Below are 14747 nucleotides of genomic sequence, written 5' to 3' on the forward strand. Positions count from 1 at the left end.
AGAGATATTCAGTGACATAAGCACGCACAGAAACAATATAACCTAAGCAGCAACATGTTATTTTAGCAATAACATGGCAATAACAAAGAAGTTAAAATAACGGTTATGAAAAATATGAGTTGCACCATTTGACAATTTTATAGAGGACGCTATAATTTTAACACTAACTATTACAGCTGGCGTTTCACCGGTTAACCTTAAATCTCTGTCAACTGCATCAAAATATACAAAATGAGAATTGAGATGTAAATTGAATTGATAACTTGAATCTAACTTAACTTTTACCATGTTTATAATCTAATCTTACTAGCTATCATAATATATTGGCTTTACGATTAATTGAATCACATTTACGTACTATGCTAAAACTAAGCTGGTGGAGTCAATTTCGCTATCACTGTAAAAATCACAGTTACTGTTAAATTTGACCTTAACTATATCTAAAATATGGCGCAACCAAGCCTTAGACTATTTTTGTAAGAGGAATAATTTGGGCGTCTCGTCAAAAGCTAGTCACGAAAAATTACCACAATTATGTCGTCCTTCAATACTTATTCAATTAACTAATACGTAATCCTACCAATCGAAAAGAGTCAGTCGGTTTTTGCGTCTAGTCCTAATCCTACCAACAACATAGTATCATTTTATTATTATCTATCTTGTAATATAATTATATTATGTGAGAACTGCTTGTCGGAAATCGAGAAAACACGTTTTTTTTATTCAAAAACGTTAAACCCCCTACTCCCGCTGTCCGACTTCATATCGACCGTAATGTTTTTTCCTCCTCCGTAAAATACCATATTAACTACCTTCTCGTCCTCATAATTACATAGTACATTATACCACGGAAGTAGCTTCGTCTAACATTTCGGGTTGTACCTGAATCTGTAGATAGGTAACTAATTCTCCTAACAGCATATGGCAGCAGATGATAATTGAGAGGTGCGCAGTAGTTGCTACTACTAGCTGCTGCTAGGGCCTAGGTATATGAATATTGAACATCCTGAATGATTTTTTACAAAACATCGAATTCGATTGTTCACATGTTTAAACTTTTTCTCTATTCATTTCGTTATAAAATTACGTGGAGCTGATAATGTAATTTGAAGTGAATTTGAATCTATAGGTACTCTTTGATTTGAATGAACATTTTGGTGTGTGTTAATTTTTTGTTAACATTTGTACATGTGTTTTCGGTAGAAATTAAAAGCGTGTGACAAAATCGAAAACTTTAGAAAAATACCTAAATTCTAAGCCTAAATTTGACATTTTGATGACTTCTTTGCTATTGGAATTCGTTCCTTTTCATGAGTCATGACCATATTTTTATTGCAAGGGAATTTTTGGTTCTGAAACTTTTTTGTACCTATGTCAAGGTCGACTTTACTTTGGTTCTTAGAACATGTTGTAAGTAATAAAACTAAGAGGTGGACGATAAAATAAAACAACTTATACATAAATAATACTTTATTACAACTAACAGGATTTCTTATTCTTAGGGCTAGAGAGTGTCACGAAGCTAACTCGTCGAGGGGCTTTAGGGCTCTGTAGAGTTTTCACAGTAACGGGCTGTTTGATATCTGTTATTTTTGCTTGTTTCATAAAATCCACGTTTTTGGACGTCGGAGTACTTGGCTTAGATCCCTGACTACTTTTAGGGGATTTTCCTTCTGAAGTTTTTTCGCTCGATTTACTTTCATTTTTAGGAGATTCGGGTAATTTCTTTTCTTCACTGTCAGTGATTATTTTCGGAGATTGGCTTTTACCTTCCGTATCGTCATATACGAGTTTCATGTCTTCACTATCTTCTATAATAACTACATCATTAGTTTTGCTCGGTTTGATGACGTCACTGCTAGAATTATCCGACCAAGACGGCATTGCAGTTTCAACTAATAAATCAACTTTGACTGGTGTTTTCTGTTGTTTCGTTTCGACTTTTTGTTTTTTAGGCGATTTCTCTGAAGGCGTTTTGAATTTGATGTACGAGTCTATTTTGGGAAGCTCCGATTTGGTTTTTGCTGGTTTTTCTTCTGCAGTTTCTTTCACTTCTGGTTGTGGTTCATCCACATCCATCGCTTCTGTGAAAAAGGTTTGTTTCATGAGTAATTATTGTCGTGTTTTATGGTAATTATGAATTGGTAATTTGGACAATGTTAATGTGTTGTAATTTATTTACATGAGTTTTTATTATTTTGTTTTTAATTTGTTAAAATCGAATCTTTTGTGAAATTTCCAATTATATCATATATGTACTAGCTTCCGCCCACGACTTTGTACGTCCCCGTTTTTTCCCGTTCCCGCAAGAATTTCGGGAAATCCTTTCTTAGCGGATGCCTACATCCTAACATCTACCTGCATGACAAATTTCAGCCCGATACGTCCAGTGGTTTGGGCTGTGCGTTGATAGATCACTATATCAGTCACCTTTGCGTTTTATATACATATATAGATTTATTCGGTTACTAGTTATTAATTATATTTTCAAACAGATTTAATATGGCACGACGTCCACAATGACCGAATGCGAATTCTGCCACACAGATTTAAATTTTTAATTTTTTTCTAAAGTACAAAAGCGAGACACGTCATATAATTTTATAGATATTGACGTGACAACATTCGATAGAGCCGGCTGCACGCACGAAAAAACATGACTCATGCGGCGTTACCTCGCTCTGAGGCGTTCCATGTAAGTCTTGAAGTGTAAGCGAGAGCGCGGAACGAGCGACAAAGAAGCACAATCGGACGTTGTCACGTTCAACTATCGTCAGTAAACCGACTTTACAGACAACCATTTTTTTTATAATTTTATAATGTTACCTGTAGCGGGTACATCAACAGCAGACATGACTGTGCCCAACTCGTTCTCAGCGAAGGTAATGAGTGAACAGAACCCGTCTGTGCTTGAAGCAACCAGCACGAGACCGTCACTCGACCAGCTTAGATCTGTGAGCCTGAAATAAGAAATTTATTAAATTTTTTTAGGTTTTGAAACATAAAGCAAATATTTTGTTACATATACAAAATAATTTTAAATCAATATATGTTTTTTAAAGTTTTGTTAAAAAAGGGATTAAAATTTAAAAGTTTTTAACCCATTGAGCCCCGAACGGCCAGATCCGACCGCGACACAATAGATTTTCTATTGTGTCTGTGATTCCGGGGCCTGATGGATTAAAGTATTTACTGACACTGATTATAATGGAAGGAGTGTTTGTGGTATTTTTCGTGTTTGGCTATTTACTTTTCAATACTCGGTTTTTTAGGGATCTGTATCTAAAAGGTAATAAGTACCCATCGGGCTTTATAAGAAAGAAAGAAATTTATTGTCATTTAAATTTTTGAACATTACGACTTTACTGTTGTTCTGTGTATCTGTCTAATAAATATCAAGGTTAAGCAACGGTTGGTATGGTTATTAATTGGATGGGTGAACTATGATGTACGGAAGCGAATAAAATATTCAAGTTAAGCAATGGTTGGAATGGTCAAAAAGTGGATGGGAAAATTTTCGAACGGAATTCTTAACGTATAGCGACTAACGAGTACTTCACGTACTTTTTAAACACAAATTTATACATAACTGCTGTTGCCCGCAGCTTCGCTTGCGTGGAAAAGATAAATTTTCATGGTATAAGTTTTCATCCCCTATTTTACCCCTTTAGGGGATGAATTTTCTAAAATCCTTTCTTAGGGGACGCCTACGTTATGACATCTACCTGCATGCCAAATTTCAGCCCGATACGTCCAGCGGTTTGGGCTGTGCGTTGATAGATCACTATATCAGTCACCTTTGAGTTTTATATAATATATATGTATAGAAGATTTTTTGTCTTGACTTGACCAATTTATCTCACCTGGTATAATGCACATTAGATATAAGCGCAATGGGCGTGGCTTGCTGCGTATCATACAGGAGCACATTCCGCTTGGTGGCCACGGCCAGCACGAGGCGGGGCTCCGGGAACGGGGGCGAAGGCCCGGTGTCTCGCAGTTTGTATTGCAGCGGGGACCAGCGGACTACTAGTGCGGGCTCCGTGCAGGGCAGGATGCAGAGCGGACTGGAATTTGTGTTTATTATCTTTAATAAGTAACTAGCGGTCCGCCCCGGCTTCGGCCGTGGTACATATTTCGCAATAAAAGGTAGCCTATGTTCTTTCTCAGGATCTATAGATTATCTGTGCCAAATTTCATCAAAATCGGTCCAGTAGTTTATGCGTGAAAATCATACATACATACATACATACAAACCTTTCCTCTTTATAATATTAGTATAGATTAATACAAGCATAGACTATTTATTAGTCCATGATACAAGTTAAGAATTATAATATTGATTGTACATAGATGAGCTTATAACTGAATAGGTATAGGTGTTAATAGTGTTAATAAAAAAAATATTTCTTATGAAAGGTGAATGAAAGTAGGTAATTAATAAAAATTAGAATTATCTTGTGTTTGTTTTTTTCCTGATCTAATTATTTAGAAATGCTTTAAATTCTAAAAATATGTTTTTAATGAAATAATGTGCATATGAGTACTGAATAAAAATTATTAACTGAACTGAACAGACATTTCTTATTATTTCAAATAATAGTGACACAAGTTTTTTGTTAAATGAAATTTTGAAGGATTTATTTATGTACTTACTTACATAACTTTATATGTACTTACACTTTAAGGGAGTATCTGGAATAAATGTATACAGCATTTATTGGCTTTGTGTCCACTTTGCCTTGTTCAGGTTCTATTTTACCTCCAGGAACTGAAACATAATTTGATTATGGCTTATGCATACTCATATCCAGGTATAATTAAAATTACAATGGTGACTATAAACTAATTTGCTGCCAATGCTTACAATTTAATATCAGAGTTTAAAAAAAAAACTCAAATTAGATTGTAAGAGCATAAACTCACTTATTTAAATTGAATTTTCCTATTGCAAATCAATAAGTTTGTAATTCAATGAAAACAACTTTATATTATGAGAACAAAATAATTAACTTCTAGATTACAGTTAAATATTAATTTTTTACTTATTAAATCTTACTTTAATTTATAAAATTCACTTAACATAGCACCCAAAAGATACATTAAATATTTACCAGCTATAAACATGCCATCAGGACTAAAATGCAGTCTCCGATAATAAGTCTGTAGAGTGTCATCATGATACAATCTCACTTTAACTCCATGGAATGGATGGTCAGCAGGAAATGGGAGGATTGCCTTGCTGCTTCGGGAATTCACTTTCTTTGTTGTTATGTCTATTGTGCGGAACACTCTGGAATGTTCATTTATAGGATTTAATTTTAAAATATGTTGAAATTGATATTTTAGTTTTATGGCATTCAAATGCTTTATAAATATAAATTTATAAAGAATAGAAAAAATTCGATCACGAGGCGGGACTCAAACCCGCATCCTTTCGCGCCATTCCGGGGCGGATGTCTGACCAATTCAGCCACTCTTGACCCGCCAGAGCGATCGAATTGCACGCCTCATAAGCGAAGCGTTGAGGTGGGTACTACTGTCACTTCGCGCAAAACATCTGATTTTTCAAACTTAAAATGTCTTTATGTATCATACATTGCACTTGTAAGATAATACATACACACACATATTAAGAAAAAACACTATTTTTAACGTTCATGATATTTTTGATGTCATTTTTGTTATTTAAACTAGTTAAAAAACAGTTTAAAAAAGTTCTGTCTTGGACGTCCGTGTGTCTGTATGTGCGGATCCTTTTTCTTGTTAACACGATAGCGACCGAAATACTTTACTAATCGAGTCTTTTTTTTTCTCTTACGCTTGAGTATGCTCAGGAATAGAACCCTTTCATTTTTCAGGGTCTGATTCGATGTGGTTTAATTGTTATTAAATAAACAAAAATAATAATTAATAAATATTTATTAAAAAAAAATTATGAGGCGTGCACTTTTGGATTTTCCAAATTATTTATTCTATTCTTTCAGTTTTATGTGTCTAAGCCTCTAAGGGACACACAAGGGATTTATATTAAAAATATACATATATATCAAATTGTTATGTATTTTTTTTTTTTGCTTTTATTACATTGCTGTAAATTATAAGCACTATAATCATTTAATAACATTCTTAGGTTCAGTACCTATCACTTTTTCTTTGTAAATATAAAAACAAACAAAATAATCATGAACAATATCTGCTATATATCGAAGTGCATTCATTTAAACAAACAATTTAAACAATTTATTTATTATATAGCATGATACATATATAATATTATATATTTTAACCCCAAAAAGTAAATCACATAATATAAAACATCTAGAATAACAATACAAACCTATCAGTACAAGCAGATGCGATAATCTGTCCCTTAGGGTCCCAAGCAACCCCCTGCACAAAGCCCTTATGATCAGTCACCAGGCAGGTGTGCCGAGCTCGACTCACATCCCATACAAGCAACTTGTTATCTACTGAACCTGATGCAAGGTGCAGGGAGTCACTGCTCCAACTTAGATCGAGGACATCTTCCATGTGACCGCGGAGTGTCTGTTAAGTATAATTATTATGGATAAGAAACATCACTTGATAAGTAAAAAAATATAAATAGTACTTTATTTGCCTACTATGAAATGTATAACATTTTTTAGAGAAGGTAAAGAAATAATTTATTTTAATGGCACTAATTCACACAGATAATGAGCAAATCAATTTTATAATTGAAAAAAAAAAGCTATGATACCAATAATACCACCTGAACTGAAACAAACAAATACAACATAGTCTTTGCAATATGAAACCATTAAAAAGCTATATAATAAATTTGTATATACACACCTTATGTATAACCCATGTTTCCTTATCCTGCTCTTCACCCTCCACAGCTGGGGCTGGATCCTCATTCTTTTGTTTCCACACAAATACAATAGATTCATCATCACCAGATGCTAATAACTGGCCATTGGGAGACCATCTCACAACATTTACTGCTTTGTGGTGCTTGGTTAGATCTGCTGCTACTTCTAAATTGACTGTTCCTGCTTCTGATATTGATACATACCATATCTGAAATAATCGTCGTACAAAAATGCGTAAAAAGTTTCATTTAAAAAAAAATGCGTAAAGAGGGCGATCAATTAGCAATACATTAGTATTAGACGATCTAATTGAATAAAACTTACCACGACATGAGAATCCGTACCACCAGTAGCAAGCCGTAAGGGATCTTTTAAATCTGATCGTGGTTGAAAATCTACACTTAACACAGGATCCCTATTGTGCCACGATATTTCTGGTATTGCAAACTTCATGGTAAATTATATGTTTATTACAAACGAATTATATTAAATTCTTAACAATAAAGTTTGTTTTCAACTCAAAAGCTCAATTGGCGCCAATTTTTATTGACAGCTGACAAACACAGACTACAGAGCAAGGTGTTTTTTTCTGACACATCACACAGATTATGCATATTATATTGCACCCACACCGTCAATCTTACAAAAAATAATAAATTATAAAATAAGTTTCTGATGAATAACTCTACAAATCTCATAGATTATTTAAAAATAACTCAAATTTATTGCACAATAGATCTATGCTCGCTTATTCCCATTTGTCCTTTAAATATACACAAGATTTATGTTGTACAAATTAATGACACCGTCCAAAAAACTCTGTACGCTATACATAATACATTCATTGACATGTAGAAAAATAAAATAGAATTTAGAAATGTCAATGTTAAGTAATGTCAATTGTTGTTTGTCAATTCCACAGTCTCTCTTTCATTTTGACGTTTGGTCGGCAGAGATAGGAAAACGGCAAAATGGTGTGTTTTAATATTTAAATCCAAAGAAATCTAATTAATATACTAGCACAAATGTGATTTATGCGGTGAAATACGTGGGTTGTGTGATAGTTATGTCTAATTGTTCTGTATTTCATACCGGGGTTTTGTTTATTCCAGGTTAACGTACCAAAACAGCGCAGAACCTACTGCAAAAAATGCAAGTGCCACAAAGTTCACAAAGTTTCTCAGTACAAAAAGTCTAAGGAAAGGCACGCTGCCCAAGGTAGAAGACGTTATGACCGCAAACAACAGGGTTATGGTGGTCAGTCCAAACCTATCTTCAAAAAGAAGGTAAAGTCTAACCTCAAATTATCTTCACTAAACTATTTACTACAGCAATAGTACAATCTTTTAAAAAAAACGTGTGTTACTTATGGCTGGTTCACACTTTGTGTAGTGCGAGTGCAGGTGATTAGTGCGAGTGCAGGTGTGTAGTGCGAGTAGTGTCCAATTGACTGCGAGTGCAGGTGATTAGTGCGAGTGCAGGTGTGTAGTGCGAGTAGTGTCCAATTGACTGCGAGTGCAGGTGATTAGTGCGAGTGCAGGCACGCTGCGAGTGAGGGGGAAGGGAGGGCGCGCGGGACGTGGCTACTCGCAGTCCACTCGCAAAAAAATAGAACACGCTTCTATTCACTTTACTACACAACCTACTAAACACTCGCACTAAACAGTCGCTGTCCACACGTAGTACTACTCATCACCTGCACTCGCACTAATCAAAGTGTGAACCAGCCATTACACGCAATATAAATAATTACAATATTCGTCTTTCATAATTTAAAGCTAAATTGATTGCTAAATTCTATGAAGTTGTCTCAACTTGTTGTTGTTCTAGCAATTTGTACTGTAAATTTATGCTGTTTTAGTTTACAATCCGCATTTTTATTAAGCATAGATGTTTCAAAACTACACAGTCGAAATTATTACAATATTCAATGATCAGTTAGTATTTTCTATTTTCATACATACAGTAAAAGTCTAAACATTCATGTAATGTAAAGTAAAACTTCACTTATTATCATTATTAAACACTATAATTTCATGACTAGTTTGCAAAGAAATTCTATTGTACATAGATTTAAAACATTAGTGTTGCAATGCACAGACTTAAATATATTCACACAAATAATTCTATTATACAAATTGGATATTTGTTCTCAATAATTTTTTTATTACCAGGCGAAAACCACAAAGAAAATTGTGCTCCGTCTTGAGTGTGCCGACTGCAAGGTGAGGTCGCAGGTGGCTCTCAAGAGATGCAAACACTTTGAGCTCGGCGGTGACAAGAAGAGGAAGGGACAGATGATCCAGTTCTAGGCTGGCTAATAAATAAGTGCTAAAAATACTATTGTTTTATTTGAATCCTTCATATCTTATGTAAAGCAAATAGTATATAACAGAGTTATAGTTTATGAACAACAATATGAATATTTTCTAGCTATACAATACAAGCAAGATCATTAATTTTAATCCATAGGTTTTTACACAAATATTTATAGAAATGGCTGGTTTTAAAATCTAGTCACACTTCTATTTTGAATAGTATAATATAATATATGTAGCAATTAAATAAAATGAATAAAAATGAAATGAAATCAATCTATAGAAAATTCTGTTAATTTAATGCATTTAAATCTAACACTGCTTTTTATTTTTATTGAAAAATTGTTATTTTTGTATATATTCTAGATAGATTTGCCCTATCATAAGTTTATAATAATGCACCTAGTTCATATTATATAAATAATGTATACAAATCGTTATATCCTTATCTATATTTTATTTCTTTTTCTTATTTATAATTGCAATGAACATATTTATCATACATTTCTTTAAAACGAGCAAAGAGAATCTTCTATTTAATCTTATATATAAAAATGAATCGCAAAATGTGTTGGTAAGCGCATAACTCGAGAACGGCTGAACCGATTTCGATAATTCTTTTTTATTATATTCCTTGAACTACGAGGATGGTTTTTATGTAGAGAAAACGTAAACATGTACCACGGGCGAAGCCGGGGCGGACCGCTAGTTCTACATAAATGTGATAGATAACTGCATACATATTCCATACAACATCTGAATATTCCAGAATAAAGTCTCCAATAAAACCTTTCCAATTATTTTTTACAGACAATATGTAGCAATGAATGTGTTTTCTAAATTTTGTTTAAATTCAATCAATAATTATTTAGCTTATCCCATTGAGCCCCGAACGGCCCGATCGGTCCACGACACAATAGTTTTTCTATTGTGTCCGTGATTCCGGGGCCAGAGTTATTACGCATAAAGCTATCACAGGCAAACCCCCTGAAATTATTCTAATAATATTATCTGCAAAATGTTTATCATTTAAATATTAGAATAATTAGTAAATAAATAAATATTTCAGGACAATTTTCACACGGCACAATCTGATCCCATACTAAGCTTTTGCTTGTGTTATGGAAACCAGATGGCTGATAAACATACATATATAATTTTAAATAAATACTTATACAGATAAATAACACCCAGACACAGAATAAACACCTATGTTCATCACACAATTTATTTGCACTATAGACTAGGCTACCCAAGATAACAGTTTCATAATTTACTTTAGTATTACCGTAAATAGATTAAAACTACCAATATTCTAAGAATAAAATTAAACATACATTTTCTATATAACATAGTGGAAACATTGCACATAATTAAAGCTTTCTATATAAAAATCGATAATAAACATAATTTCAATTATTTTGCCAATATTTTGTCCAATTCATTGGGATCCAATCGTTCCAAAGTAAGTTTTAACTTCACAGCTTGTAACGGCACACCAACTTGGACCATTTTGACAAATCTCAAATACTCTGGATTCACTGGTGTCTCAATCTTTTCTTCTAGAACAGTTTCTGGTTCAGGCGGCATTACTTCTGTATTAGAATCTGATTTTTCTTCTGTAGGTTCTACTTGCTTTGGTATTTCTACATTATTCACTTCTGGAATGGATGATAGCTGCAACAGAAAAATGGTAAAAACTTAACAAAATTATGTATACCAATAAAATGCAAACAAACACAATATAACATTGCTTTGTATACAATTGGTGTGTGTTAAGATAAATGGTTCTATTAACTTTTTTTTCATTTTATGTTAGGTATTAGCAAAGTAATGTAAGTTATTAAGCTATTGCATAGCTTCTATCTCGGGCCTTGAGCGCGGGGACCGTATCCAGAAATTTAGTAACGAAAAACGCACGCTCCCCACTCCGACGGGTGGAGGTGTGGCTTGAAGGCATAGCATGCAATAGCTTTACCGCGGCAGTCCCCAAGTGCCACACGTCTTTTTTATCTACATAAAATATGCTTACTTACTTTAGTTTCCAATAAAACCATTGTTGCATCAATTTTCTCTAACTTATCTTCAAATTGCATCAACTTTTCTTCACATTGCTTAGAAAAATTGTTAAGAAATTGAACAGTTGTGACGACAAAATGATTAACAAAGGCGAGGGTTCGCTTTTGTTGTAATGCTGCTATCTGGAATAAAATATTTTAATTGTTGTTAGTCAGTAGTAACTTCGGGTAAACGAGTTTAAATAGGAAAAAAGATAAACTTATTTCTAAACATTAGGTTTATAAATCAAGCCCCAATATTGCATGTATTTAAAATTTATGAATACTTACACTATTATAGTCCAAATTAGCAATTTCTTGATTAATTAGTTTATCCTGCATCTTTAAAAATTCGATTTGAAATTTGAATCTGTATTATTGTATATGTTGTCTACTTTCTAGATGTAATTTTAAATAGTAGGTAATAAAAAATAATTTTTCATCAACAAACACACAAATCACAATTTATATAGTTTTTGACAATGACATTTAACGAAATGAGATTTCTAATTTTATTATTGCTATTACAAAAAAAAAATAACAGAGTTGTTAAACACAAGATTAAACATCTAAAATAAAAGATAAACTGTATTGACTATTGAATAACCATTAGCAGGTACGCTTATGTACGCTATCCATACCGTACAGTGTACAGTAGAAAACTGTACAATACATACATATTTTTTGTTGTCTACGTAGCATATTACGCACTCTGTGGTGTCGGTGACTACCTACTGATTGGTGCTGACTGCAGACTGACAGTCTGACACAGTAGTGACAACTGACACTTCATTATTTACAAATTACAAGCACACAGTTTTTGTATTAATTAATTTCTAAGTTCTAGCAACGAAATGATACATATTTCATGATAATACATTTATTGTAATCTTTTTTACATTTTACGCTTTGAACTCCAAATAAAGATATGGCAGGAGAAGTCGTTGTTGATGCTTTACCCTACATTGACCAGGGTTATGATGATCCGGGAGTTAGGGAAGCGGTTAGTACACAATAACAGCTATTCATATATTTTATCTTAGCAATTAAATATTAAATGATATTCGTTAAATAGGCACTGGCAATGGTGGAGGAGGAATGTCGAAGATACAGACCTACAAAGAACTATCTTGAAAATGCAGGCCCCGAACCAAGCACTGCATTCGAAACACCGGCTCTGCAGAGAGAAATGGAACGCGTGCAGCAGAGATTACCAATGGAACCTTTGTCAATGAAAAGGTATATTTTTTAACATAAAAGTAAATTTTGACCAGGAGTTTCATTCAGCCACTTATACAATGTACAGGGCTGTAATATTATGTTGATTTAAACAACCCTCATTTGCAATCAAAATGAATAGATATGAATCTAAAGTTATATAAAAAGAAAACTAATTTCTACAATTACTGCATAAAATTATTATATTCTATTTTAATTATGTAAACATTATTATATTCGCTTAACACATATTTATCATCATCCTTACTAATATTATAAATGCGAAAGTAACTCTGTCTGTCTGTCTGTTACTCGATCATGCCTAAACTACTGAACCAATTTGCATGAAATTTGGTATGGAGATATTTTGATACCCTAGAAAGGATATATGCTACCTTTTATTGAGAAATATGTACCACGGGCGGACCTCTAGTACTCTATTAATATTTTAATATCCAACATTTTCAGATATGAACTGCCACCGCCTCCAGCAGGTAGACTCGGAGAACCTGCGGCATGGACAGAGGCAGTGGACAACTCTCACGCGCAGCTCTCGCACCAGGCCATCAGGGTGCTGAACTTGGAGTTGCAGCTCCAATACAGTTCAGAGGCATGGCGGTCGTACCTCAATGTACTGCAGGCTCTTGTTGAGCGATCACAGAATGTGCATACACAGTTGAGGTTGGTAGAATGTATTATTTTGAAATTGTTTTACTAGTTATTCAGTTTCCTAAAAAAAAGACGGGTTGCACTCCGGGAGTGCCGGCAGAAGTGAAAACTTGGTTATTAACGTTGAGCATGTTTAATATCCATCCGACTTACGCTTTTTCGATCAGGTCACGTGTCCTGACGCGAGTTTAAGATTTTATAACCATTACAGAAAAAGTGCTCAACGCCGCTAAAGAAGTTTTCACTTCAAATATCTTATGAACATTTTATTTTGTAAGTGTTCATAACTACCACCAAAAACCAAGATGTTAAGCAGAGCTGTTTCTCATGCAATGATTTTATTTTATTGCACTATTCAACATTTGTTTCTCATATTGAATTCTCACCTTTTTAATTATGACTATTGACTACATTGTTTTTTTATACATTCTTGTAGTGTTGAATATACTTTTTCAACAGCATGTATGCAACTTTTTTTGTTCAATCTGTTCATTTTTAATTCAGAAAACAAATAGCTGCAGTGAACTGGGAGCGCAAACGTTCGCAGACCGCCAGTGGCGCGAGGTTACGTGCGCTTCGTCGCCGCTGGGCGCAGCTCGTGTCTGACAACTATAGGCTTGAGAGAGCCATCATGCAGCTTGAGATACAGTTGGATAAGGTATGTTGTAAAAAAAATGTTTTTTTTTTTAGAAATTGTCTGTGGCCAATGAATAAGGGTCAATTCTTTAGCTTACTTTGATGGATGCATGGACGTATAAAAAAAGACGGACGCCGTATTACGAACAAACAACGTGAAGCCACCATAGTAAGCTAGCGATCGTGTGAAGACAATAAACACGCACACACTCTCACCATAGTAAGCTAGTCGGCCGCCATTACGTCGTGAACTACCGACTGATTAACTGCGTCACTGTTTCACAAAAAATATTTAAAATGCCGTCTTGCGTGGTTAAATGGTGTCGCAACAGTACAATTTTAAATAACAAAACACAAGGGATTACATTCCACAGGGAAGCAAGTTATTTCTTTTATGTTTTAATGACAAAATTATTACGGCAAAATTTATAGAAAAAAATACAGCCGCCATTGTCAACAGGACAGCTGTTGCCATGGCAACATGGCACACACACATGGATGTTTCGCCGCCATTACTAGGCTTCACTCAATGTTTAGGCGATATACCGTCCGTCTTTTTTTATACGTCCATGGATGGATGTTTTAACTTTAGTATGAAATCTGGTTGAATAGATTTGCATAAAACTAGATGTAGGTAGGGAGATAATGTGACTATGATTATTAAAGGCAACTTTAGTAACCAATGTAGCTTATTTGACCATGTAAATGCAAATGAAAAGTTTTTTTTTAAGTTTAGTAACAATATTAGGATAAATAAACACATTTAATTATTTTCCAGGCAAAGGGTCAAGCCACAAGTGATAATGAGGCACCAGATATGGACATGGAAGCCATGAAGAATTTACCTGACAAACTTAATTCAGAAACAGAGAAAGAAGTGCAAAAGAAAATTGAAGACATGTTTGCCGATTAATTTACCTCTCATTAATTGCAATAAGTTAAATAGGATTTAATTAAATATATTTGTGAATAATTGGTATTTTATTTGACAT

At 33.9% G+C, this 14747-nt stretch overlaps 4 protein-coding genes across 4 annotated transcripts; 2 read left to right on the forward strand and 2 right to left on the reverse strand.

Moving 5' to 3' along the window:
• Positions 1-1452: 1452 nt before the first annotated feature.
• On the reverse strand, positions 1453-7402 carry Caf1-105 (chromatin assembly factor 1, p105 subunit). The gene is made up of 8 exons (XM_090101462.1): positions 7182-7402; positions 6838-7065; positions 6341-6549; positions 5115-5293; positions 4681-4771; positions 3864-4067; positions 2827-2960; positions 1453-2084 (listed from the first exon to the last, which is right to left on the reverse strand). The coding sequence occupies exons 1-8, from the start codon at positions 7308-7310 to the stop codon at positions 1480-1482; spliced, it is 1779 nt and encodes a 592-aa protein (XP_089957588.1). The 5' UTR covers positions 7311-7402; the 3' UTR covers positions 1453-1479.
• A 340-nt stretch (positions 7403-7742) lies between these two features.
• On the forward strand, positions 7743-9195 carry RpL36A (ribosomal protein L36A). Its single transcript, XM_090120263.1, has 3 exons — positions 7743-7831; positions 7970-8143; positions 9032-9195. Exons 1-3 carry the CDS (start codon positions 7829-7831, stop codon positions 9167-9169), a joined length of 315 nt encoding a protein of 104 aa, XP_089976389.1. The 5' UTR covers positions 7743-7828; the 3' UTR covers positions 9170-9195.
• Positions 9196-10227: 1032 nt separating this feature from the next.
• On the reverse strand, positions 10228-11682 carry CCDC53 (Coiled-coil domain containing 53). The gene is made up of 3 exons (XM_090120264.1): positions 11524-11682; positions 11212-11376; positions 10228-10852 (listed from the first exon to the last, which is right to left on the reverse strand). Exons 1-3 carry the CDS (start codon positions 11572-11574, stop codon positions 10592-10594), a joined length of 477 nt encoding a protein of 158 aa, XP_089976390.1. The 5' UTR covers positions 11575-11682; the 3' UTR covers positions 10228-10591.
• Positions 11683-11997: 315 nt separating this feature from the next.
• Positions 11998-14747, forward strand: BCAS2 (BCAS2 pre-mRNA processing factor). The gene is made up of 5 exons (XM_090120265.1): positions 11998-12235; positions 12308-12471; positions 12919-13131; positions 13624-13777; positions 14534-14747. The coding sequence occupies exons 1-5, from the start codon at positions 12161-12163 to the stop codon at positions 14666-14668; spliced, it is 741 nt and encodes a 246-aa protein (XP_089976391.1). The 5' UTR covers positions 11998-12160; the 3' UTR covers positions 14669-14747.

Source organism: Colias eurytheme, chromosome 4, assembly GCF_061535395.1.
Source record: "Colias eurytheme isolate Ceu_HAF_F1 chromosome 4, ilColEury1 Martin Lab GWU primary, whole genome shotgun sequence".
NCBI lineage: Eukaryota > Metazoa > Arthropoda > Insecta > Lepidoptera > Pieridae > Colias > Colias eurytheme.

What these genes read in the sequence shown, in the direction of transcription:
- CCDC53 (XM_090120264.1), bottom strand. Translation starts at nt 11,574, where the DNA reads ATGCAGGATAAACTAATTAATCAAGAAATTGCTAATTTGGACTATAAT. An exon ending in CTAATTTGGACTATAATAGT is followed by an intron (nt 11,377 to 11,523) that starts GTAAGTATTCAT and finishes ATTTTATTCCAG; the next exon opens with ATAGCAGCATTACAACAAAA. An exon ending in TGGTTTTATTGGAAACTAAA is followed by an intron (nt 10,853 to 11,211) that starts GTAAGTAAGCAT and finishes TTTCTGTTGCAG; the next exon opens with CTATCATCCATTCCAGAAGT.
- Caf1-105 (XM_090101462.1), bottom strand. Translation starts at nt 7,310, where the DNA reads ATGAAGTTTGCAATACCAGAAATATCGTGGCACAATAGGGATCCTGTG. An exon ending in GTACGGATTCTCATGTCGTG is followed by an intron (nt 7,066 to 7,181) that starts GTAAGTTTTATT and finishes CGATTATTTCAG; the next exon opens with ATATGGTATGTATCAATATC. An exon ending in TCCAGATACTCCCTTAAAGT is followed by an intron (nt 4,068 to 4,680) that starts GTAAGTACATAT and finishes CACAAATTCCAG; the next exon opens with TCCGCTCTGCATCCTGCCCT.
- BCAS2 (XM_090120265.1), top strand. Translation starts at nt 12,161, where the DNA reads ATGGCAGGAGAAGTCGTTGTTGATGCTTTACCCTACATTGACCAGGGT. An exon ending in ATCCGGGAGTTAGGGAAGCG is followed by an intron (nt 12,236 to 12,307) that starts GTTAGTACACAA and finishes TTCGTTAAATAG; the next exon opens with GCACTGGCAATGGTGGAGGA. An exon ending in GAACCTTTGTCAATGAAAAG is followed by an intron (nt 12,472 to 12,918) that starts GTATATTTTTTA and finishes CAACATTTTCAG; the next exon opens with ATATGAACTGCCACCGCCTC.
- RpL36A (XM_090120263.1), top strand. An exon ending in AACCTATCTTCAAAAAGAAG is followed by an intron (nt 8,144 to 9,031) that starts GTAAAGTCTAAC and finishes TTTTATTACCAG; the next exon opens with GCGAAAACCACAAAGAAAAT.